General features: G+C 37.4%; 1 protein-coding gene across 2 annotated transcripts in view; it reads right to left on the bottom strand.

Annotated features, from left to right (window-relative positions):
- Positions 1-2,671: 2,671 nt before the first annotated feature.
- LOC134796085 (integrin alpha-PS1) overlaps positions 2,672-26,957 on the bottom strand; it is a 95,617-nt gene continuing 71,331 nt past the window's right edge. Inside the window, exons 2-17 of one of the 2 annotated variants that reach the window (XM_063768022.1) lie at positions 16,021-16,148; positions 15,082-15,105; positions 13,321-13,438; positions 12,807-12,920; positions 12,152-12,363; positions 11,492-11,717; positions 10,627-11,023; positions 10,071-10,448; positions 7,968-8,163; positions 7,215-7,366; positions 5,802-6,052; positions 5,419-5,521; positions 5,051-5,186; positions 4,164-4,456; positions 3,726-3,950; positions 2,672-3,234 (exon numbers count right to left, since the gene is read on the bottom strand). In XM_063768022.1, coding sequence (XP_063624092.1) covers positions 2,998-3,234; positions 3,726-3,950; positions 4,164-4,456; positions 5,051-5,186; positions 5,419-5,521; positions 5,802-6,052; positions 7,215-7,366; positions 7,968-8,163; positions 10,071-10,448; positions 10,627-11,023; positions 11,492-11,717; positions 12,152-12,363; positions 12,807-12,920; positions 13,321-13,438; positions 15,082-15,105; positions 16,021-16,148 — 3,190 coding nt within the window. In that variant the 3' untranslated portion in view covers positions 2,672-2,997. The remainder of the gene's footprint in view (positions 3,235-3,725; positions 3,951-4,163; positions 4,457-5,050; positions 5,187-5,418; positions 5,522-5,801; positions 6,053-7,214; positions 7,367-7,967; positions 8,164-10,070; positions 10,449-10,626; positions 11,024-11,491; positions 11,718-12,151; positions 12,364-12,806; positions 12,921-13,320; positions 13,439-15,081; positions 15,106-16,020; positions 16,149-26,957) is intronic. The other variant, XM_063768023.1, reaches the window with a different exon arrangement.

Genomic DNA, 26,957 nt, shown 5'->3' with positions numbered 1-26,957 from the left:
TATTATTTATGTTATGTTTGCTAGGTTTTATGAATAATTTAGTCTAAGGACTCTTATCACGCAATGTCAATTTTTTTTAAATCTACTATATCGATCAGTATTATTGTACTTTGCTGATATATGTTGCATAGGCGCCAAGATATACCATTTGCACGACTTGATGGGGCCTTAAAACTACAAGTTACCTATCAATCATTACACTAGTCCAATCCGGTGAAAATAGTTACATACTTGAACTTTTATAAAATGGGGTCCAGATAGTAAAATAATACCAAAAACTAGGAGATGGCACTTTTTATTAGTTTGCATCAATGGTCAAATAAGTAGGTAGGTAAGATTATTTTTGACTCAACAGAAACCAAAATGTAAATAAATTAAGAAAACTTATATAATGTAAATAAATATTCCAAGGTCGAGTTTTGTAAAAAAAATGTCCTGTAACGCCTATCTACCAAATACGGTTGCTAGAAAGGCAGGCAATGAGAGCGTAATACAGCAAACAAGTCTTTTATAAAATTCGACCTAGGTAGAAATGTTAAAATCGTTGTACAACTTTGAACTTTGCATACAAAATGTTTTTGAAAATAATCACAATTATAATATTTTTACTTTAGAGTTTATTAGGTACTTACCTACTAACAATAAAAAATCTATCTTATTATTATTGACCTACTTACGCATTTATGGGTGAGACCATCTGTTTTGCTACGTAATTTCTTATGCGACTATTGTTGAAGTTTTTTTCTATTTATTTGACAAATATAGCAACCGAATTTGGTAAATTCAATTAAGGTACCTGCGCCAAAGAAGGCCCACCGTTATTTTTTTATTTTATTTTTGTTATGTTTAAATACGAAGTTGCATTTTTGTGTATGGTACTTAATAGCGAACGCGAACTTTGAACCCATTCATTATAAAAGTATGAAATTTTGAAAGCTGGTAAGCAAAAGAAAGAGGCCGGGCCTTATTTAACGAAAATTATGAGAAATATTTTATATACTTAAAAATAAGTTTAATTTTGATCAGCCCTTTTTTCATTGTCTCATTTAAATACTCCTTTCAGTGCCACTAAATCAACACGAATTTTCTTCTCAGCCAAACAGCAGTTGACGCCATCTCAGGGAAGTACTCAATTCCTTAAATAACCCAACAAAAAATCTAGCAAAAAGGACGGTCTACTTTACCCTTAAACTGACATTGACTGGTTTTAATTAATTTATGTAAAAAATATCTAACTATGTACACCAAAAGAGCCGACATGTACCAATAATTTATATATTAAGATGTTAAGTACGAGTCTCCAACTCTCCATTCCTTAAAACCAGTGCACTGAGAGAAATTGCAAAAAAAAATCTATAACAACGAATGTGCTTGCTATATTTCGCACAAATAAAAATAAGTATAGAAGTTTCAAAAAATTAATTACTTATTTTCATTTTTCCTTTATATACGTAACAATACGTATACAGGCCGGATTCTACCAGTATATTCAGTGCAAAAATGCTTATGCCACACAGTGCCGCACACTGGTGGAAACCCGCCTTAAACCCGACTGTTTCCTCCTCCAAAACTTAACCAATCGTAACCAAATTTGGAAATCTAAATGGTTATGAAATTATCTGTGTCGGACTGTTTTGCTTTTTTGGCTAATTGACATCAGTTTTGAATACCACGCCTCTCATTGCGGCATAGTCAATTAGGCCATTTTGGCCATTTTTGAAGGGCTCTAGCGCCTTAAAAAACAAAAATATCAAAAAAAGCAAAACGGTCCGGCACAGATATTGACAATATTAATCTTTGTTGAAAAAACATTGCTCTAGCTTCAAAAACCAGGAGGAAACAGTCGAGTACGTTTGTATGGAGAAATGACCACTCCTGTTGGCTCTTAACAAAATACTTACTCATTAATTGTTTTATTGTTTGAGTAAGCAAATTTTTTATTTGACTAATTGCCTTACCTTACCTATTTATTTGTGCGAGTATAGAATGTTAAAATATTCTTAGTACAGTGTGTATTATAGGAAACTCATACTCTTAGTACAAAAACGTACTTTCACTAGTCAAATCTACAAATACTTTAAGTACAATAATGTCAACATACTTATTGAAACAACAAACTATGTACAATTATTACATGCAACCAAACTTTTGGGGCTCCATTCGGAAACAATAAATACGGCGCTTAGCACACTGGATCCGATTCGCACGAATTGCGAGCGGGATGTCGCTATAATATGCGCATAGTTAGCGTTGCCTCGCTCAAACATGGAGCGACGTGCGAATCGGATCCATCGTGCTAAGCGCCTATGATACTAATTTAACATCAATCAATATCACTGCAACGCGCTCGCTTAATTTAAAGTAAATGCGTTCCAAAGCAATGCGAGAGACGTAAAGTGTAAAAATAATTTGATATCATCAATTTTAGAATACGCCCCTAGGACATTAATATGATTTAAGTAGATTGTTACTAAATAAGTGACCAGTTTCACTTTCACATACTCCTACTATAATACAGTTGTTCACCTTATCAATTGTTTTCTGACTAGTAAAAGTCTAGTCATAGAAGTTAAGTAAATACCTTAATAACTTTTTATAAATATTATCTAAGTAAGGCTGTATTTACAGAAAGTACCCACATAGGTATCCATTTGCATAGAATAAACAAGCATCTAACAAAAATCATTTATTATTTCAACACTCCCATTGGAAAATGCAATATTCCCACACAGAAAAAATAAGCATTACGAAACGATAAAAAATATTATATCGAGGATCGTGAAAAACATCAACAACATAAAAAACCATGTTTCTCTTCAAAACATCACATTCACGCATTTTTCCTCTATGAAGACATCACAGTCAAAATATAAATTATTATAAATCACTAGAAGGCGCCACACGCGCACCACACATGATCCTTGTGCTCTACACAATTTATTAAGTCCCATTTTTGAAATGTAATGTTCTATTGGTCGTGGAAAAGTAATACTTCAGCTATCGTTTGTTATTCCTGTCCCGTCCAATGAACGGGCTGGACTCGTGATTGTTCTTCTCTAAGTTGCCCGACAACGTCGGGTCGGGTCTGCTCCTCTTGAAGAAGCCAAGCTTCCACAACGCGAGTATGAGCAGAATTAACACTATTAGTCCTACTATTACTGACACTATTATCACCCACAATGGCACGTCTGACGGTTCACTAATCTTTAAGTCTGGATACGCCACAGTTTCTACCTGTAATGAAAGAAGAGGAGAAAATGAAGACGTTTTTAGAAGTTTTTAGAAGAATAGAATAGTATGCTACCTATAGTTCGTTTTTTTTAGCATTAGAAAGAACTTGAAAGAAGGTAAGCGATCTTGACATGTCTTTTAATTGAAAAACGCTTTATAAAAATCAATAACTATTACATATGAAAGCAGAAGAATATAAATGAACATATTAGATTCATAATTGTTACATATTTGCCGTAAATTATTTTTAAAATATGTTTTTCAATTAAAAGACACATCAAGATTGTTTACCTTATTTCTAATGCTAAAAAAACGAACTATAACAATGGTTCAAATCACGAACGACACCGACACTATCACAGATAACGATTCAAATTGAATACCGCCGACTTGACCGGTACAAATATCATAGGCAAATCGAAGTTAACGTGGCTGACACACTGGTAGTCATCTGCCAGCGTGGCGCTCCACAGGACAAAGTTCTAAAGGCTTACCATCGTCATATCATCATCCTCCTTATTCTGATGAATGTTGTAATGAGCCGGGATGAGAATGTAGGCATTTGAGGCGATGTTGACGTGACTGACGCGGGGGTAGTCCTCGACTAGCGTAGCATTCCACAGGCGCGCCCTGATGGTGATGGTGGTCGCCTGCGCGCGCCCCAGCCGGTATATCACGCACTGGAACTGGATGCACTTTGCAGTCTTCTTGAGACAGTTCTGTGAAAATAAACCGCTATTTAGTAAGTTACTTGAGCTGTTAAGCATACAATTGTTAGTAGAATAGCAAATTGTTAGTGGATGAAAGAATTTGAAAGGTTTGTATAAATTTTGAACTTCTCAATATTTAAACTTGTTGATTTGAGTACGCATTACGGAAAAATATTTTTTTTCAAGGATTATCAGATTTTATAATTATATTACGTCCCTTACCATATTTACTACATTCTTTCGATGTCCATCTTTGTCCGTATATGCTTCAGCTTTGATTATATTATCCTCCCGCTTTCTTCTAACTTTGTTCTCTGAAGCGCTCGAGTATTGAATGACGTTCTTGTAACTAGATTCATTGTACTTCTCATTGGAACTGACGCTCAGCTTGCCGCTTGTTCGGAACGGGTCTTCTTCCAGATTCTCCAAAATTGGTTCTGGAGTTCCAGGTCTCTTAGTTAATTTTAGGGGATTCACTTCCGTTTCCGCAATGAAGCATTCACCATTGCTCTGATCTGTAATTTGTATATTTAAATTATAATTCGAAGAATCAGTAGTGACCGCACAGCGCAAGAGCTGTAAGTATAACAGGGAGTAGCTTTCGCAATAATAGTAAAAATCAGCTTTAAGAACCTAACGCATACGTTATAGAACCAAATTAGAAAGGTATATATAGATACTTCTAAACAATTTAACTTACAAGCAGTAGCAGTCTACTCACCTAACTATGTATTAAAAACAGTGACCAGGTTAATAAGTTATTGTGATAATTCCTTAGAGCATATAGTAACTGGAGACGTCATGGCTGTCATTTTCTGTACAAAACAGTCTGCCGATTTTTGCGGGGGAGGGGACATCATTGCTATTTCTACATAATTTCTACGTAACGTACTTACAAATAGCCATGTCAGTCCATACAAAATTTTGCACAATTGTTGAAGGTTTTCGGCAGAGGGGTAAGCTCGTAAAGGCGACTCCAGTTATTAAATGCTCTAAGGTATAGATACTTCTAAACAATTTAACTTTCAAGCAGTAGCTACTTTTACCTTTAATACCTAACTATTAAAAACAGTGACTAGGTAAATAAGTTATTATGATAATTCACTTACCGGCTTCCCCGTCGACAGTGGGCACATCTTCCGGGTACAAGAGCCATTTGCCCTGAGCATTCTCAGAAGCCACTTGGTGCGGCCAGGAGATTACGACTTGCAGCGAGGACACGCGCCACGGGCCTTCATTGTAAACCTTTTAACATAATATTTATAACTTTTTACCGGGGGACCTTGGGATGCTGCTTAAAACATCTGACACAGATGAAAAGGTCTATTATTATTATTATTTCTAATATATATTATATATATTTCTTTTTCAATATATGATTTATTCATGAGATAGAAAACATAAAAAATAGGTATACCAACGAATAGAGAGTTTTGCAAAAAGAAGTTTACTCTCACAAGTATGGTCAATTCCTTACCTGATAAGTGTGGACCACTCGTGTGCCAATGTCATCGAAGTGCTTCATAGCAGATTCGCCCATCACTTCTCCTCCGTAAAAAACTTGTTCAGGTCTTGCAGCACTAAAAAAAATTAAAATATTATTAATCCGTTTACCTACCAACCTATACTTATTTAAATACATTGTAACTGATCTTATTTTGTCTTTGTTAGATTATACCCAACCCTTCGACCAGGCGCGCACTACGATATTAATATTTGCGAATCGCGCTGTAATACATATGTTTTTGTCGAATATGCGCGCACTGACATATAAACACATACGTTGCATTTCTGCGACAAAATAATCGTAGGAAAAAATCGTAGTGCGCGCTTGGCCTTAGATCCATAGATATCACTTACCCTTTTATTAACAATTCAGCATTCTTCACAACTAACGCCTCGACCACGGCCGGTTTCTTATTAGGGTACCGTTCCTTTGACGTAGAGTTGGTCCACACGGCGAACACCACCGATGGTTCGTTGTCCTCCAGGGCCCTGGCATCGAACCGCATGGTGATGGGGGTGGCGGCGTTGTTCTGGTTCTTGAAGGGATTCTCCAGCATGCAGGACACCACAGTCTTGTTGACGCTGGTGCAGATAATGTGTTTATCCTGGAATTTAAATACGTATTAGGTGTAGTGGATATATTCTTTTTAGTTTTAACGTGTACAATTTTCTAATTAATACGGCAGCACAAATGACAAAGAGCTAAAACTGAAACAACTTTTATTAGCTATTGTGACTTATATTTAATTGGTGAACTGATTACCTACATATGTAGTTTCCTTTCCCATCGTATTTTCTCGGAAACATTTGTATTTGTCATGCTACTTCAGTCAACCTCAGTACTTTTTTACAAACACAACTACTTGTACTTTTGTACCGAAAAAGCATAACCTTTCGCGCGTTTCTGTGAAAATACGATGTTAAAGGATTATTCACTAGTTACACCTGTACATAAATATTGGTTAGGAGAAGCACTCCATTCGGATACCTAAGTCCTCAAAATTTCTTGCTTAACAAAGAGCACTTTTAGAACTGGCCATCTAGTTGCTAATAATAATTATACTAAGCTTGTGGCGAGCTGTTGGTAAGTAACGACCCCACGGACCCGAGTGCTCCCGAGAGTCGGTCAGGGTCTCCGTCTCCGGCGTGTCTTCGTCGGTCGGAGTGGATCCCAAGGGGACCCGCAGGACTCTCAGCTCTGGCTTGCCTTAATTGGCTGTCCAAAGAGGAGTCGTTAGAGCTATATGCTCCAGGGGTGGAAGTGAAAGATGCATAAGACGCGAGTTGGCACAGTGGCTGCTAACAGCCACTGGGTAGAAAGCGGCGCACACCTCTCGACACCCCTGAGCCGCTCACACCGATGTTGCTCCTGGTCGTCTTCGCGACGGCAGTTTCAGGGGCCCATCTAGTGCGCGGCAAGTCACCACCTGCCTCGATAACTTGTGTGAACATTGTTATGGCAGGTGTCCGTACGTCTTTGTAATAACCCAGTCTCATAGTCCACCCAAACTTCAATCCATAGACCGGTATACTGTTCTCTTTTTCTACAATAGTCCCAATGCCTGCTGAGACCGGTTCATGGGTGTCTATTGTAGCACCTGTGAACGGGTTCCAGCAGGCGTTCTACATGACATAAAAGCTCTCCAAGGGGCCTCTACGTGTTGGATCTGTGTCCCCACGCAAGCCTATCAAAAAGCCGGGATTATAGGCCCGTGATATCCAAGGAGATACAAATAATTATACTAAAATATGAAAGACAGTACTTACGCTAATATTGGCCGCGATATAATGTAGGCTAGAGTGATGCTGCACAAACAAGTGGCTCTCGTAAGCGGACTCTCCGTAGTTATCGACAGTAATAGACAGTTTAATTTCATCTTCCTGACCCAATGTTAAAGTGTATAATTTTCCATCATCAGCTGCAAACAAAAAAAAATAAGATTACCTACTAGCATTCTCAATACCTCTGATATGGTACGATCAAGGATTCTCGAGAATTTTCCGTAGTTACGTAAACATGGCTTTTGATACATACAAGATACACAAGAAATCATGTAGTCTATCCGGGCGATTATTTCCGAAAGGAAAGACATTATAGACCGACCCGCTTAAATAAGCCCCCGTACTGCGCAGGCGAGGACTCATTTAAGCGGTCGGTCTATAATAACCTCGAAATTTAGAAATTCGAAAAAGTTACTGGTGTGAGAGATTTTTACTTTAGATTTTTAATGCAATTTAATGCATATAAAAAAAAATAACTAGCTTATAAATAACGTTATAATCTTTCATAATATTTGTTAGTAATTATTAGATTTTTCATCTACAGTCAAATAATTTTATATAGGGTATGTGGCTCGAAGGACCATGTACGAGGTCATCCACACTTGACCACAACTGACGTCAGTATGGTTGAAGACATGAAGACTCGGGCCGAATTTGAAAAATCTCTATAGAATGAGATCAGTAAAAAGTATTCAGCCTGCGAATTAAGGGGTTTGTAGTGTGTATCCTCGCTCTTACCCTTCGGAAGTTGCAACAATGGAATCACAACAAGGTCGCTGATGCACACTCCATCCGGTCCACAGTCGTTCAAGAAGTTTGCGGTGAATGTAGATGTCGCTGTCGCATTGAGCACAGGATAATCGTCGATGTTGGGCAACGCACGTGTCGTCGAGTATTTAGGCACTTCGTGAACTATTTTGTACGTTACTTGAAACTAAAATTAAGTGATACATATTTAATTTTATTTTAAAGACGAGAATGATTACAAACTATAAATATCAGTACAAAGTGGTTTTCATCAAAAATACGAGTCCAACATAAAAAAATATGGTTACGTCTTCAACGTAGCTTTACAAGGAGATTGAATGTTTTATCCAACTTTCATCATTATAATAACATTTTTTTTTTTTTTTTTAAGAATTATAAATCATTTATTTACATACAATATACAGGGTGGAAAGGCACGACGATCCTTTCCGGAAATGGGAGATAGTTTAGCCTAAGCTCTATATTTTCTCCATAGAAACTATGTTAATATGGGCAACCGTTTCTAAATTATGACCTTTTAAACATCCACGCAAAAAACTACTTTGTTCTAACCCTAACAGGTGACAGGGTCAATGAACTTACTTGTAAACAATCAGTATTCGACAGGAAATTATGCTAATTTGTTGCCATCTAACCATTTTTAGGTCTGCTTACAGCACGGTAAGAATCATTGCAGGATTTTCGCTTTCTTAGTGGTTCCACTTGTTCAATACTTGAATGAAATAGTTATGTTATTCCTTAATATTAATAATACTAACCACAACATTGTTTACAACGACAGTTCAAATGGTGACATTGACAACCACTCAAAAGTACGCAATCGTCTTATAAATATCTCTGGTTTCCTTGACTGATAAAAAGGTTTTAGTTTCTTAACACGTTTCACAAAATTATTTTCGAATAATTGGAAACTATTTAAAATAATAAAAAATTACATGTAGGTTGTGTTAGTTGCACCAAATGAACTTGCAAAAATGAAATACTAAGAATAAATCAAGAATAAATACTTCTTCAATACCAAACTAACAAACCTTCTTGCGTGGTAGGAAATAGACAAGACGTCTGATGTTTGAAATTAAATTTTCATTGAACTATACTTATTGAATGTCATATTCTTCAAATAAAAATGTTAGATGCTCGTGGCTATTTAAATTTGTGGGGCTGTGTAAAAGATATGGTGTACCAAACCAAACGGAATGTGAAACTGCGGACGAAATGAGACAAAGGCTAATTGGTGCTTTCTGCGGAGGATAAATGACGAAGAGCATACACTATATCGCATGTGCATCGACATACTCGGGTACGGGCTGCGGCGGCGTTGTAATACACGGAGGTACATTTGAACACCGTATGTGAAAAGAAGATAGTATTAAACATTGGAAAAAAGTAATTATCTAAGAAAGTAATAAAATTGTTTGTAATATTTTTGCATGCATTTGATTTATTTGACATTTATGCGTCATTCATACATCATTGCGATACTGTCAACGATCGGAAAAAAGTGTAAAGTCCCGAGCTTTCCCGACGGAGATCCTTAATCTAGCCGTCATGTGCACATGCTATAGGGTTATCACCACAGTTAAAAAGTAGTATGTTTGCAATTTTTATTTTTTACTCAATTAACGATTCTTACCATTACCAATAGTCTCTGTATCACTTAAACGACCTAATACTTCCGGGAAGGATCGTCGTGACTTTCCACCCTGTATATACAGTGGTACTACTAAACGAAATTAATAACTAGCTTAAATCTAAAATAGGCCCTTGAGGCATTGTACCAAGGATGCTGGCGGCATTTCCTTCCTCATTTCCATTTCTCCAACATTTAATTGGATGTTGTTGGAGATGTTGTAGGACTACGTTAAGTAGAAAAAATAAAACATATTATTCTGTCCAGTTTTTTATGACGGAGTCGGGGCATGATTTAGAAATGTAAAGCCGACCACTGACTAACAGTCCGCCGGACGATATCGGCCGGTCAGTTGTTCGGAACTGTCAAATTTTTGTTCTAACTGACAGGCCGATATCGTCCGGTGGCCTGTTAGTCAGTGGTCGGCTTAAGTGGGTACTTACTTTGATAGGTGTTTGAATGTCCCTTGTATTATTTTTCAGATACACCCAATGTTCCCTGCAAACCTCAGTATCCTTCTGCAATTGTATTGTCTTATCTATAACATTACTCTTGTCTGAATCGAAGAACACTCTAGAGAATTTCTTTCCACCAGGAAAAGTTTCAGCCTCTATGACGTAATTAACATTATGCAGTAAATTTTGAAGTGTGTTGACTAGAGACTTTATAATACAGCACGCTTGGAATTTAAAACAGGTGTAGTTTACTCCATTCATTTCGCAAGCCTGTATTGTAGGATCAATGTTGATGATAGTTTTCGATGGCTTTATGGAGGTTTTAATGTCGATGATTGGTCTTGTTCGGAGAAGGGCGATACCACTCTGTAATATTAAATAGTTACCATAAAAAACGTTAAATACTAAAGTCAATACATAAATCCACCAGTAATTGGGAAGTTCTAAGACAAAAGATTTTATCATATTGTTGATTACAGCTACAGTCCGAAGTCAGTAGCATCCTAATTGAAAACGTAAAAATAAAAAATTTCAAAAAACTCACTTCTTCATAAGCTCCAACAAGTAAGTCTGGATACCCATTCGCATCTAAATCCACGCCACCAGACAGCGAGTAACCGAATGTCTTCATAACACTAGGCAACGACTCAGCCGTAATCATTTGATCTGCCTTAGTATGCAATCCTTTCTTTCTGTCGCCAAGGTGAATGTATACCACTCCGTTGCCTTCGTATGGACTTCCAATAGCCACGTCTTCGCAACCGTCCTTATTCAAATCTCCAGCATTTGCTATCGCTATGCCAAATTGAGATTCTTGTTTACCCGTAAGTCTTAGGTTATACTTTTGAGGAAATACATATTTATCGTTGATGTATAAATAAACAGCGCCACCAGTATCTCTAGAGAAGTAGAATGGAGCGCCAATAAGGAGATCCGGTAATCTGAAAACAAAAGAACAATAATTGTATTCCGAATCAAAGACCTAAATACGTTGTGAAAGCCTAAAAATAATTTAGGTATTTATAAAGAAGTTCTGTTGTGATCGGGTCCTTTATGTAGTTCATATTTACTTGAGTTGCTATATTCTCTGTATTATTTGTTTGCATATCATAGCAATAAATATTGTATTTTTCTACGGCAAATTTGAAATGTATGAAACATTTACTTTCATAATTCGATTTATGATTTCACTCGTTCTAAATTTGTGCAGACAATCGGCGAATTTTCGCACTATCTCCGATAGTAAAAAAAAGTAATTTGTTAACTTTCGGTTTCATAAAATTGATCCTCATTGTACTTTCTGGTATTAGCCGACGAGACGTCAAAGTTGAATTTAAACTGTTTATTGAGTATAAGAGCAGAGAATGATCAATTCATAATGATAAAAGTTAAAAAGAGAGGATATTTACCCATCTCCGTTAACATCGGCCGACGACACCTCATATCCGAAGTTGGACCCGAACTGTTCTCCATTAAGTATGAGGTTTCTTTCGAGGATGTCGATGTCCGAGGAGCCCCAATCCTGGATGATACGTTTGCTGAAGATGACGACCTGGCCGGTACCGCGGGACCGGGGCGCACCTGCCGCGTACGACGACGTATTGCCGAAGAAACTCGCCCCCGCTACTGACATGCCTGGAATGCGAATAAACCATGGTCAAGGCCTATTTAAGTCTCCTGATGGTCAGTTCTGATGTCAGTCGTGTGTATAAAAAATAGTTTTGTCTAAGCCAAGCCTGCCGAGGGGTAATTTCGTAAAAAAATATAAACGTCAAAGGTCGTACACAAATATGTCGTTTATGTTGGTTTTGAGACATTGTGTTGCTTCAAACTCAATTTAGACGAAATTATGATTTTGTTTATTATATTCCATTGCGTCCATAAACATGGTCCACATTTGTACCACTATATCGTATAATTTTCCCACTCACAAATGTACCTAGTGAATGACATTGGTTTTAAAAGTTCTTATTGAAGTTAAATTGGATCAATCCATTCCGGTTTATTGAGCTCCAAATCAATTTAAATTATGTATAAACTGATTTGTAATCAATAGATATTTAAGTTACCTAGATAACTGTATTTTTCAACCGGGCTCTTCCCGTCAACAACCGGCGCCATATGCGAGAAGCTGTCGCGTTTGAACAGATCATCGTTCACATCCAGAGTGAAAATGGTTCCTCGCCACGCATAGGGCCCCGGGCTGCCCAGCAGCAGCGTGTCATCCTTCAGGAGGGAGCTGCTCACTCCCACTTGGCAGAGGCCGTATTCTTCGTGCTCCCTGGAAACACGTTGATGAACAAGTTAAAGGTGATAACTAAAAGGGATTCGTCAGACAAAATGAAGAACATTTTTTTAGACGAATAGTACATATCCGAGATTGATTGTGGAAGAGGTGTCTAAGGAAAAAATGTGCCCCCGAGTTTGACAAACTAAATTGCATTATACAGCCCCATATATGGAAGTGACAAGCTCGCGGTAAAAGGGTACAGGCCGTAAAGCGATATCTACTTCGGTTGTCATTGTGGCACGTTTTGTTCTTAGACATGACATCTCCTGTACTATAAAACTAATACATATTTAAACTTACTAAAAATTAAAAAATATTTTGATATGTGTAATATGAAGGTAGACAAAGTGACCAACGCCAGCCCGTTTTCGGGCATTCCAGTACCTTATAATCATTCTTTTCTGTAGAGTATGTAATATAACTAACTAACATACCTAGCGGTTGGCTTCCCCAAGCATGGCTCCCACATATCAGCAACCTCGAGATTGTTCGTCAGTGTATAGCATAGCCCCTGTCCGAACTGCGACTCCCCCGACTTTCGAATATACCTGTAATAGTAATTAGTATACCTATTTTAGTACTTTACATACACATACATAGAATCTGCGGCATCTGTTGGATATGACTGTGATTTGTAGATATTTTTTTATATTCCTCATCAATCTAAATACTAGTCTTGGTAGCGTTGGTTGGTAGTCTAGCAATTAGGCGTGTGATTTTCAAAACGGATTCGAACTCCATCTCGTATCAATGAGTTTTGCGGAAGTTGTGCAGGTACCTAAGAAATGTTATTCATTGAATGTCATCCCTTAGCGAGTGGTAGTAAAAAAAGCGGCTAGGAAGATTATGTTATGTTATGATCAATCTAATCATAGCATTAACCTATGCTTTCTTTTGTGATTTTTGAACGAATACTTAAACTTAAATCTACTAAGGAATAATATTTACCGATGCGCACAGACGACTGCCTTCATACCGGGCCCCTGACTCGCCACGGAGACGCCGAGCCACTGCCCGTTTTTGATCTCCTCTGACAGCGGTGGCAACAAATGCGCAGAGTCCACGTCTAAACATTAACAGATTTCTGTTAGAATACCACACCGGGCATGTAAGTACCACTAACATAGCAGAAGCAACAAGTATAATGTTGCCACAAAATCGTTATAGCAGCAACTTAAATCAGAATCACAATGACATGTTATTGATGGCATACACGGAGTTTACTAAATTTTGAAAAGCTTTATCGATTAGGACTCACGATGATTATAATTAATGATGATCAAAACTATAAAATCAAGCATGTTATTAAAATTAACCCAAAACTATTATTCACACTGGTAAAAACTGTTTTCATTTACAAGGACAAGCGCAACTGTATTCGCTTTGGTTTAATATAACCAAAATAAAATCGATCTTGATCCCAATTGCAAACCGATTTCATAATATTGGTAAATGCAAAGCATTGCAACCAGGCGTGTATGATGCAGAGAGAGTGACAGCAAAGTAATAAGAATCGTTGCAAATGAGCCAGAAAATCAAAATCCATTGTGCGTCGCACAGAGTAGGTATAATACAATTTGCATGGAACTGTAAACTAAACATGCATAAACTCAAAAACAGATAGGCCTAAGATACGAGTAAGTGGGAAAACGGTGACAGGCGTAGGCTGTACGGCGGTGACGATAATCTCCTGCAAACCTGCAATCAACTCACGTGAAGATACGACTCAAACGTGTGGTCTCGGGTTAATGGACTTAATCGGAAACTACTATGTTAATTTTGAGCTGGTACTGATATCGTTAATTATGGCGATACGTTAATTCACCAGAAGGACACCAATTAAATTGTAATAATAAATGAGTAACTACCTGTTAATCTAAAATGTTATTTAGCCCAGCATTAGGTATAGACTAAGATACTTTATTTAGTTCTAGCCATCGTGTCAAACGATAGTGTCCATGATACCAGATATATAGTGGTGTTGGTTTCATTTATTCATTTCAAAGTGCCGTGGGCTGTTAATTTCTATATTTTTTAATATGTTATTTGTATGAGTAGTTGGTTAAATTTTGATACATTACCGCCAATTACCAGTCACCTTTAAAAAAATACTTATGTTAAATACTTTCCGTAACGTATGATGTTTTTGTTGTTTTCTATATCATTATATTCATTATAAATAATTTCTTTACTATTATTAACTACGATCTACAATGTCTAAAGTGCTTAAAAACATGACTAAATAAATATCACTAAATATATTAAGAAACACATTGATGAATTTTATACTCGTACTCGTTTACTTTATTGGCAAACTAAAGATAAATATAAATACATCAGGTGCCTTTGCTAAAGCATGTGGGTGGGTGTTTGCAAGCGGTTCGGTGCAGTTTAACGATTAATTACGTTCTGTATTGGAGATTAATTTCGCATAATGACTTGATATTTAATTAATGTCAGCATACTGAATCCCAAATACAGAGAGGTGTAAATATATGATTATGTACAAAACATAGTAAATTGATGCAAATAAAGTCCAGACAACCAGTCATTTGGATGCGCATGCGTTGCGTTGCGAGTTATATGATTAATGGGTTTGATCTGGAATCGTAGCAGACGATTAGTAGAATCAAAAGTATGGTTAGTCGAGATTAGTTCAAGAGCATAATTAATGATTAATAAAGGAGGTTGAGACCACAGCTCACTTACTCTTGTTTACTTTGGCGTGAGCCGCTGTTTGGGGCGCCACCGACAACAGACAACAATTTTATTAGCAGTTCATAATTAAGTAGGAGCGTTTCGAGCCAAATAGTACCAGCTTCGGCTTCGTCTTATCCCATAGGTATGGATCGCAAGAAGTTATATTTAATGAATTGGAATGACTTCTAAGCTATTTGTAGTGACCTGTCACAAAAATATCGTATGAAATAAAATACCTGAATCCTTATTGTTGTGGTAGCCTATCATTTAACACTTTAGAAATATGCATTCACTTCTTTCGATATACCATGTCGGTAGCAAATAAGCATACGGCTCGCCTGATGGTAATTGTTCTTCGTAACCTATGGACGCCAGCAACTCCAGAGGCGTTCATGCGCGGTGCCGGATATCTTATATTTTCTTATATCTTGGTTTAAGATCATATTGTGCCAGTTAAATAAAAAAAATGTTTACGGGTTGGTGTATTGCATTTACTACAACGACGGTGTTCTAAATCTATTTGGTGTTTTAACTATTCTAAGTAACAAACCCTAAAATACAACTAATGTGCTTCACTCTACATTTTCACTAATTGTGATAGGACCAAATAATGTATTATTTTACTCATTGATACATGTTTAATAATAATTTAGAACTTTAAGGTACAAATTTGACATAGTTATATAAATTGGACGATCATTTATAATGCTTTTATGGCTTCTCTTTGATGATTTGATGTGCGTGATGATAGTTTGTCGTGGAAAATTAAGTAGGTAACAAAGAATGTAGATAATCCGCACGAAGAAATTAAGATAAATAGAAAGGAAAATCTTCGTAGTATGGGTGAGATTACAAGTCCAACACTTGTAAATGACTTAAGAAATCAGTGATCTGATCAAATGCATTATGTTTATAATATACACTAGGCGTATTATGGTATGTACTCACTTCGTTTTCCGTCTGTGGGGACTTGTTCGCAGTCGCTCGTCCCAGCTGTGAGTGGACATTTCCACAGGGCTCCGGACCGGTTGGTTTTCGGCTGAAGATTCTGTCCTAATGGAGCACCAACCAGTAACCTGAAAATAAGGAAATAATGATTTGACATAGTACAATAATCTTCTTCTTCTCCCTGCCCTTATCTCACGTTATATGGGGTAGCACAACATGTTTTTCTCTTCCTTTCTCCTTTCTCTCGTCACCTCAGCACTCACTTCTTTCTTTCTCATATCCTCTTTCACACAATAATAATCACATATAAGATAGGTATAATGTACAGTCTGCACCATTGCTGAATTCAGAGACAGAGAGGATGATAACGATAAAGTTGAACTTTTTAAGGTGCAGAAGGTTCAGCCAACAAAGTTTTTGAAAAATCGTAGCGTTTTTCTAAATCACAATACGGTTGCCAAACGATTAGCAATCTTGACTGTACTATCTATCAATTTACTAAACTGTACCACCTAAAATTTGTCTATTTTAAACAAATAAAGGATTCTGACTCTTACTTTGAGTCAAGTATCAAGAAAAATTAACAAGTTTTTACTATATTTTAAACACCATAGCATAAATTATTCGTAACAAACGTTGGCGTAATAAATTATGCAACACTATTTACTCGATGCCCTAATTATAGGTAGGAGTGACTAATAGTAAAAATGTAGGTACCTCTAAAACTGAAAATGTTAATCATCCCGACCTTCAGAATAAAACGCGTATTCTAATTACGAGTCTACAAGGGCGCGAGGGCATGTTGGCGAGCCTTATCGGGAAAACAATGGGCAGTCGACTCCCGATGCAAATGCCGACCGGGACTAATTAAGCTATGAGCATGGGGGACGCGGACCTATAATCATTTACGCTAATTCTACTAAACATCCAGGAACTAATAGCTTGATTAAAAAGTTACAGGGGATGAAAGCGTGACTACTTTGTTAATAGATTAAAATAGTTTGTTTTTATGGCACCCATTTGCTCGTGTTATTATGATTAGATTATTATACATTTATAAGAGTATATTCGATGCTTACAAGGAAATGAATACGTAACTGAAAATATTTTCGTTAAAAGGCTCAAAAATAATCTCAGTAGGAAATGAAATGAAAAACGTAGGTAAAGCTCGCACGATAAAAAGGAATAGGTAAACAAAACATTGATGACAACATTACACAATAAATACTAATTTTACAGAGACTACTATTTTATCTCGTACAATAGACCCTTTATATCGTTATCTGAAATCTCCTAAAATAATAGCGTAAACAATCTAACAGTTGGTGTCCAACGCAGCCGGCAGTGCATTACCGTCATAATGATGTAATGACCCGCTGCAATCATGTCCTCCTCGTTAGTTCATATTGTGAATGGAACATACATCATTACGAATTCAGCCCCTAACTGATATATCATTCCGGGTAATAAATTTGATTGCCGGTATTATGGTCATTTGACGTCATTATTTCGTAGACGATGAAAAGTCCTTTGATCTTATCGAAGCAGTTATCCAGGGATGTTCCATACAAAAGGCAACAAGTAGGCATAGAGTGCTCACTCCATACATCAGTTTTCTTACCAAAACGCTTATTATTTTCGTAGTCGATATCTAGAGTCAAGTAGCTGATTTATCAGTAATACTACTTGACAACAGATGTCGCGACGAACGCAAAGTCTAATGCTCAACAATTTTCAGCTAATATTATAACCAGATTAACCGGAACTCTATTTTCAACTCCTTCTGCTTGTAATATTAGTTGTAAATTGGTGAGCTCTTTCCGTCCATCGCGACACACGTGACATCTAGTGTCAAGTAGCGGATTGATAAATCCGGTATTTGACGCTAGATATCGATTACTAAAATAATAAGCGTTTTGGTCTCTCCGAAAACTCCGAAATACCGAAAAGAAAGTTCAAGAGATACAAATGATACAACGTCGCTTTTAGATGTTGTTAAGTTCCGTTTTCGTTAATAACCGACAGTATATTAAAATGCACAATAAAATAAGTTATTATTTTTTTATCTATAACTTTTATAGTTTAATTGACTAAATAATTAGTCTCTCGTGCCGCTAAGGTATCGGTCATCTCGCAACGAATCGATTACGATGCACCTGCTACATTTATTTGATGCCAAATCTTCCAGATATTCGAGAGTAGATTTATTGGGATTTCCGTGCAAAATTCAAGTGACTAAACGCACTGCATCCTATTGTGAACCTGGAATAACCTTAACTAACAGAGACTAGCAGTTGTTTTGAGATTTGAACGTTGAAAGTACTAAGCAACATAACTCAAGAATTGGAGATAGTGTGCAATACTGCACAACTTTTTTTATAATTTTATCTTTTTTACATATTTTGTTTATGGTTTTTTGCTACTATTTTGTCTATTTAAAATCACTGACAGATTACATTTTGTTTTCTCCAAAATCAGTGCCTTTTTATTGCAATCGTTCATAAAAGATAGATTACTGATATTGTCTCTATACTGTGATACTACCGCATTCGATTAAACATTGGACACGGCGGCCCTACGCCTGCATTACTTACCCTTACGCGATTATATTAACATAAATCATTACATACATAACTGTCGTTCCCGTCCAGCCGTTTAATAGTCTAAAGCAGTCAGAGAATAGTTTCATTCGTTATAGTAACCAACTAAGATGCTAGTTTTAAGGCGAGTTGCAGCTACAGGGAATTGTCTAACAACAACATTTTACGTAATAAATAACGATTAGGTACCGCCAGTTTTTGCAATCGGTCCTTTGTCTTGTAACTTATAGAACATTGAATAAGTCAGCGTCCAGATTGGATCTCTAGCCAATCTTTGATTGTATTTAGTGATTATTCTTCTATTGTTTCACAATTTCAGTGAGGCAACGCAGACGAGTACTCTCGTGCAATGCGCTAATAAACACCTACACAGTTCAACCACCTCACTATAACCGTAAAGAAAGTAACAAAATACAATTAAGCCTTCATTGTTTTGCTTGCCGTTGCGACATTTCCTTATCTAAACATTTTGTTACCAGCGGGGCGACCATGAGCCCGAGTCCCGAGAAAGCCATGCGCCCTAAATTTGAGTTAAACAAACATGCCGACTGACACGCTTGCTTTAAAAGCTTTCAAATGGTTCCCTTTCTTCCGCGTGAGCTGCGAAAGGCGTTTAAATTCCGTAACTGCAATCGTTCAAGCCCTCATAACTCATAACCAATTTACGGCACAAAAGGTTCATTTATGCGCGGTGTTGCGCCCACATGGCCATCGATCGGACCCTCATTGGGGTTACCATGCGCCTACGCTTTCAAGTACGGTATCGAATACAAAAGTCACTAGAAAAATATAACAAGCGTTTACAACGCTAACACCACATTGTAGACAAAATTCGATCCTTCCATTAACCGGTAAAAAGCAAACATCATCTATCGTCTATAAAAGACCGCTCCTAGTCGCAGTCTCGTATATCGTATCCTTGGGCACACCCAGGTGGTGCATTCAGTCTTAATGGATAGGATACCAATACCATGGCAAATTCAATATATCCCTCCCGCTCCCGTACATGATTGTGAACGGAACACGTTGACTTTGACACCGTATTTTTTAAAACCTGAATCCGCCCACAAGCCCGCAAAGAGCGATAAATTCCCATCAAAACATTATCTATCCTTGACATCGACCGATAGCGGTTCCATATTGCACTACCATTTAGATATCCGTTACAGTAAAAATGCATTTTGTGGGTGGTCATTCGTCTTGCACTAAGCTTCTCTGCATCTATTAGTCTGTTTAAGAGCGATATCTAAAGTAAACAAATCATTGTTTGTTGTCCGCCACAGACCATGACTAATGCTATCTTTTTCAAAGTAAGGTTGGTAGATGCAAGTTGCATCATGCAACCTTATCACGCTCAAACTTAAATGCGTTATGGAAATCAAATTCGTATTTATACTTAAATTTATGAACGAGTTTAAATTCAAATAGGTATTGTTGGAATATCAGCTACATGCTCTTTGTTATACATTCCGGCCAAAAAACGCATTTAAGGTGTTCACGAGTCGCGACACACATATGCACATAACATGAGACATGTTTTTCGAACTATGGTTTTCCTAGTTACAAATATTGGGGGCCTAGCCAAGATGACAATTTGATAGAAAACGCCAGTCAAATCCTAAATACTTAATGTATGGAAATTAGCACGTGTCTTTTCGTAGCATCTGCCATCCAGGCCGCGTAGCCAAGATGCCAATCGCTTACGCTCCGTAATAGCGATCGAAACGCAACTGTCACTGTCACACTAATGTGGAAGAGTGATAGAGAGACATAATGGTTTTCGTTGTCAAAGCGATAGCGATTGTAACCTTGGCTAGGCCGGCAGATACATTTTAACTTTTCGTTTGGCGTTTGTCGATATACGATTGTCTTGACTAGACCCTCAGATTTCTGTCAACTATTTATCATACAATCTAGGTATTGCTGTTCCATAGCATCCTACCTATTTCTTAATTATAGGTACATTTCAGATTTTCCCGAACTGCCCCATTTGTTATCCACTCTACCTGTCACTGTAAAAAACTTATAAAAGCCCTATCTCATTCACAAATTCTTACTAGCATTTTTAAACCCATCCAGAAATAAAATAGCAATACATTAAATGGACGATTCGATTAAGTCAATTGTATAGATCAAAGTGCAGCGGCCGGCCTTAGCGAGCACGAGCTGATAATAGATTATGACAGAATGAATGAAATACCTCAACGCGTACTACGTGCGTGTATCCAAGAATGACGCTCAATGACGCCTATACGTACATAAGTATGCTAACAGACATCAATATGTACTATGTATTCAAGTTGAAGTACCTAACTATCATAAAATGTTACTTGCAACAATAGCCGACTAGCTGAGTCACCGGTCATAATTCGTAAATTTTGATTTTTATTAACAAATCAGCATAATAAAGTCGTCGCTGTTAAAAATGAGTATGAGTAGAGGAACGTCACTGTAGAGAAAAATATATCGTACTACTACGAAAATATTTTTACGCAATTTCTTGTGTATTTTATAGATTAGGCATAGTTACGCCCCTTGCATGAAAAAGAACTAACACCCTTAATCTTTTTGAATACTTACTTCGATATTTCATTATAGACATCACCATTTTATTGAAATAATAACTAAATTAGAAAACACCTTTAAATACAGTAGGTACAGTCGGACCAAGAAAAGTCTGCAGCGGATTTGATAGCCCACGCAGTGTAAGTGTTATTTATACGTCATTAATTTCATAGAAGTTTGACGTTTAAAATAACACGTGCACTACGTGGGCTATCAAATCCGCTGCAGACTTTTCTTGGTCTGACTTTAGTAACCAATACCGTGCGTAGCGTGATGATTGATGAATTGTGTTCGATATCTTTTGTCTTTTTTATATTTTTAAACAACGTGTTAATGAGGTGTTGAAAGAATCTTTATAAGTGCTACACGCGGTTATGCGGTGTATGTAACCGGATACAAATATGGATAATTCATGAGCACGGGGGATTATACAAACGTATCCTGTATCACTTAAAATCCAGTATTCCTTCAAGATGGTTAACTCATATTTCTGTTATGAAGCGTTTTTCGTACTTGTTACGAGTGTGAAATTGAAGAGCTCATCGAAAAAATATTGTAAGAACACATTAGTCAAAAGAGTATAGGTAAGCAAGTTGGATCTTCCAGTGTATACCTATGGCTCCGCATCCATAACTCGAGAGCATAGCGCCGCACCGCCGGTGGTCTGCGGTCGGTAAACACGGCCGCGACCATTGTCCAAACTTTATTGTCCAGTGCCATAGCCCATAAGTCCATAGGGCTATTTCCATATTATTCCCATTGGTTTTGAGAGCATAACCTCAGCTTCAATGTGACTGTGAGATTCGCAATAACTATGCGTTATCGGAGATCATACTTAGACTGATTCGTACTCAGTAAGCGACCGAAAAGACTACACCACTTAGTAATGGGACATTTCAACTAGTGTCCGACCGAAACATGTTTTTTTGCCGAAACCGAAACCGAAACCGAATGTTCGGCTTGGCTCTAATTTCGGCCGAAACCGAAACCGAACCTTTTGTAGACTTGTTAAAATCGTTGAAAAAATGTCATAAAACCGCTTTTACACACATATTATGGGGCTGTCAACACCCAATGTCCTTGAAATTGATGTTACTTAAGCAGTTTTTTAAGAAAATTACTAGAGTTAGACCAAGATAATTCTGCAACGATTTTGATAACACACGCAGTGCAAGTGTTATTTTAAACGTCAAAACTTCAGTGAAATTGTGACGTATAGATAACATTTGCACTAGTTGCACTGCATATGCTATCAAAATAATTGTAGAACTTTCTTGGTCTAACTCTATTCATTCACCAGTCAAGCCAACATGTAGATACAGGGTCAACCAAAAACGCGAGCGCAGCGAGCGCGAATTTTTTGTTGACAATATCGCAAGGCCGGGTACCGATCTTCACCTGGGCCTAAACGTCCGAAGTGCCCCAGTGAGGCGAACTTTCATGCGAAGTCAAAGCCGTGCTTCAGGCTGCAGGATAAGTAGTTGAGCACAGACTCCAACCAATGTCAAATTCCGGGATTACGCGAGGAAGATGATGAGTTTTCTTATCATTCTTTTCCCCAGACCCAGTAACATACGACAGTGCTATCTCATTTACTCCGATACAATTGTATCTGAGTAGATGAGTGTCTAATTAGACAGTGTGCGCGTTATAGGTATTAACAGCCTCTTAAGACTGCATCGACCGTCAATATAGTGGCGCCCTCATTAGTGGAATTGTGTTTTATAATAAACCAATTCATTTCTGTACCTATACATGAATCAGTATATGTAGGTACATATTAATATTGTTGTCCTACTTATTCCCCAACTTTTGGTCTTTGTCACATAGTACGAAGTACCATTTCGTAAGTTTCGGCCCGGCCGAAAGGTTCGGCCGTTTTTTGGCCGAAACCGAAACTACAGCCGAAACATGATTTTTTGGCCGAACCTGGCCGAAACCGAAACCGAAACCGAACCTTCGGTCGGACACTAATTTCAACATTATTTCTTACAGTTAATGGATAAAGGATGACTCACGCTAGACTGGGCCGTGCCCGGACCGAGGCGTCCGACATGTCATTTTCTGTGACGGCTGATGGGTGATCACGTGGTGCTTTCCATAGAAAACGACGCACCGGGAGCTCCGGCCTGGCCCCGGCCCGGTCTAGCGTGAGTCAACCTTTGTGGACGGAGTTATAACAATTTTATTTTATTTATTTAATAACTAATGACATAAAAGGTTACCGATATAGTTCAGCGAAAATATTCCATTATCAAAATTTCCAATTAACAGTAATATTGCTTGGATCGCTGAACGCTGGAAAAACGCAGATGAAACAATCACTCGAAAATCTTCTGTAGGTTACGTTTAGTTTTCCCACAAACTCAACACGCCAGCGCTTCCGCAACCAAAACGCATTACCAAAAAAGCTATCTCCGCAAAATAAATTCGCCAAGAATTGGTCGCTACAAACCATTAACGAATTCATATGACTAATAAATTTACTCATACATGTACTTCGGAATTTAAAAAATAAGTGCATCAATAAAAACGCTGAACATTTAAAGGAAGACGTCTAAAATGAAAGCGCAATTTCATCCGAGAGCTTCCCAGAAGCATGCCACGCGCCGTCGTGTGTGGCGCAAATTGTATGGAAATAAGTCCAGCCAGTGCCAGTGCATACAAATTTGCCGACTGCAAACTGAATTTCTAGAGATATTTACAAAAATATTTTATTTGAAGATTGAGAACCGACTCGATCAACCATTAAAGAGATTTCATTTCAATACATATTTTATACCGTACAATTTTGACATATTATCTCGCATGGAATTCATATTCCAGTTTTGACATTTTCTCTTAAGTAAAAAGATCAGAAAATAACAGAAGAAAACTAATGTGAATAAAGGCCCTGAGAGTTTTGTGGACATAACTCTCTGCATATTTTGTTTTATAAATTTTATAGTAGTCAACAGAGAACACTGCCATAAATCTTCAAAGAGCTCGCCGATATTGTACATAGCTGGTCAATGTACCAAATTGAAAGAACAAGTATCTTTCCAAGCATAAACCACCGCTTTCCCCTTTTCCCTTTGACAACCCTCCGACCGTGAAACCTCTCAATTAACCGAATAATTACTTCGTGCACTCATACTCAGTCGTGACCGAATCCAATGCTCTTGTCACCGGCGGTTTGTCCCAGAGACGTAGACTACCTCGCATAGAGCTCGCTTTCTACAGTCAGCCGCAGAAGTTGCTAAGCGGGCGAGTTGTTCAAAATTACCTGGACACGCTCTTATTCTCTTAATAATAAAGACCCGTCAAGATCATTTTGAACACCTGGCCCGCTTAGCAACTTCTGCTGCTGACTGTACAAATACTTAACAATCGTCACACATTGGCTTTTTTTACAGTAAGACGCGAACCATGTAACCAAAAATCGATTTTTGTGGATATTTTCAAGTTTGACGCAACTGAAATAAGGTAGGGAGTAGTAATAAGTACCTATGGGAGGAAGTTGTCTTAATACGATCCATCTAGTAGGTAGGTATGTGTAAAAGATCTGTTCTCCAATAGTATGATTAATAGGGCTTAAAAACCCTCAAGGGCTAGCTAAAACCGTTTTTAAACCGGAACGTGTAAAGTTTGTTATCTCATGACGCGCGGTGAGATGACACCTCGCGGCAATGAATCCATTATGCATCATCGTCTGTGACATTTAGAATTTATTACTGGTGTCTGAATGATGGAGTAGGTGTAGTAACATGAGCGCGGTTCTGTGACGAAATGTTAAGAAAATATGAAAGCTCTCGGTTCGAGCTGATAGCAAGACACGAAGACTATTGAAGTCGCTGTAATAATGAGCAAAATATGTCGTATCGGTTTGAAGAAAAGGACCATAAAGCGATAAGTCATTTATAAACGCCATGAATACTTATTGATTTTTACTCGAATTTTCTATTTTCCTAAAACTCAAAAAAAAAAAGGAAATTTATATAAGTTAGTATGTGAGATTACGGAAAACATACTTAGAAGGTAGGTATCAAAAAAATAACACTAGGGTATAAGGCAAATAATGCCTAAAATATTAAATGATTTGCCAGAAGATACTAGAGTAAAATATGTAAACGGGAAAAATATAAAAAAAGTAATTAAGACGCACTTGTTACAATCTAACGACTTTAGTTACATATATTAAGAATCTTAATTAGTATAAGATAGATATGTATATTGTCATGTTATTTTCTCGAACTCCCCATCGGCATACAAACCTCCTCAAGGTTTTGCCCACGATGGGTCTTGTAATAATAATGTACTTTAATTAGCTTATTGTTCAATAAATAAAAAATAAAAAAACTTAATTACTCGTAATAAACGTATAAAATAAAATCTAAGAACTTAACGAAACTTGTTCCAAGACGATATACTGTAAGTACCAATGATATCAATATGTATACTAATGAAGTTTAGTGTACTCTTGCGGGCCTGGGGCATCATTTCGATACTACCTTTACCTAATATGGTAATAGTATAGATATAGTTAAAGCTTTGTTTGTCCGGTTCAGTCGCGAGTCGCAAGTCGCAATCGTGTCGCGCGATCTCTCATTAGCGGCCGGAGATTACAGCCGCCGGTCGTGACCGGCCCGTGTCCCGACGCTGTAGCTACACCGAAGGAGTAAAAACATGACAGACTAACATTTCATACAACGTATAGTTGAAATATTTTTAAAGTGTCCGAATGTTACTCCAGAGCTATTCTTACGTTTCGGATTTTTTAAACTACAATACGTACGATGTCAAATTGTATTCCGCGCGGGTGCGTAGCGTAGTCATCTCTCTCAATCACTCTTCCATATTAGTGCGACAGTGACAGCTGCGTTTCGTTAGCTATGGAGCGTTAACGATTGGCACGTTCGCTACGCACCCGGTCACACTTCGAAACATAATGCTTTCCTGCTATTCCTATCTTGCCATTGTTTTATTATAGCGTACCCCTCGAGTTTTAAAAATACTATAAGTATATAATTGGTGTATACCTAAATTATTACGTAAATGTAGATTCACTTGGGCATAATTTACCAGCAAATAAATGACAATTAGATGCATAAGTAAGGTTTTATATTTAAGTGCCAACGGAAATATTTTTTCATTATTTGTTTAAACTGTGTACCTATACTCAAATTAAACTTGTGTCACAACCAGAGACTTGATAATTTTCATGCGTACCGACTTGTAATAGTTTACTCTAGAAAATGGTTTTATAAAATCACTCTGTTACGTTTCTTTACTCCTGTGGCTACACGCTGCGTTCACGATCAGACAGCCTTAAAAGTGCCGTCGATCTTTTTGTACTTTCACAACATATTCATAAATGTAGCTACATCGCTTGTTAATAATGGCTCGTGGCAAGACGGCCATATGGCCACTTTTGTAAAAATCTGCGTAAAGTCCAAATTTTTGAGTTTTATTTTTCAAAATATCGTGAAATTTTTCGAATCGTGTAAAATGAGCTAAATAATAAGATTAGGGGCCCGTTTCTCAAAAGCTTGTAATTTGTAATACAAGCGGATGTCACTTTTTGACAGCTTTTGTTAGAATGGGACGTCCACATGTATTACAAGTTACAAGCTTTTAAGAAACGGGCCCTAGCTCTCGCAAACCAGTAGGTATTAGTATGATCTCCAACCATGCATATTTAAGTAGGTACTTATGACCGATTACAAAGGCAAGATGTATATGTTCATAACTGCAAACGTATCAGTATTAAGAAAGAGCTTACAGAAGAGATAG

The sequence above is a fragment of the Cydia splendana genome, chromosome 13 (genome assembly GCF_910591565.1).
Source record: "Cydia splendana chromosome 13, ilCydSple1.2, whole genome shotgun sequence".
In the NCBI taxonomy this organism is placed as follows: Eukaryota; Metazoa; Arthropoda; class Insecta; order Lepidoptera; family Tortricidae; genus Cydia; species Cydia splendana.
Note: the sequence above shows the minus strand (reverse complement) of the source record. Positions and strands in the feature narration are given on the sequence as shown.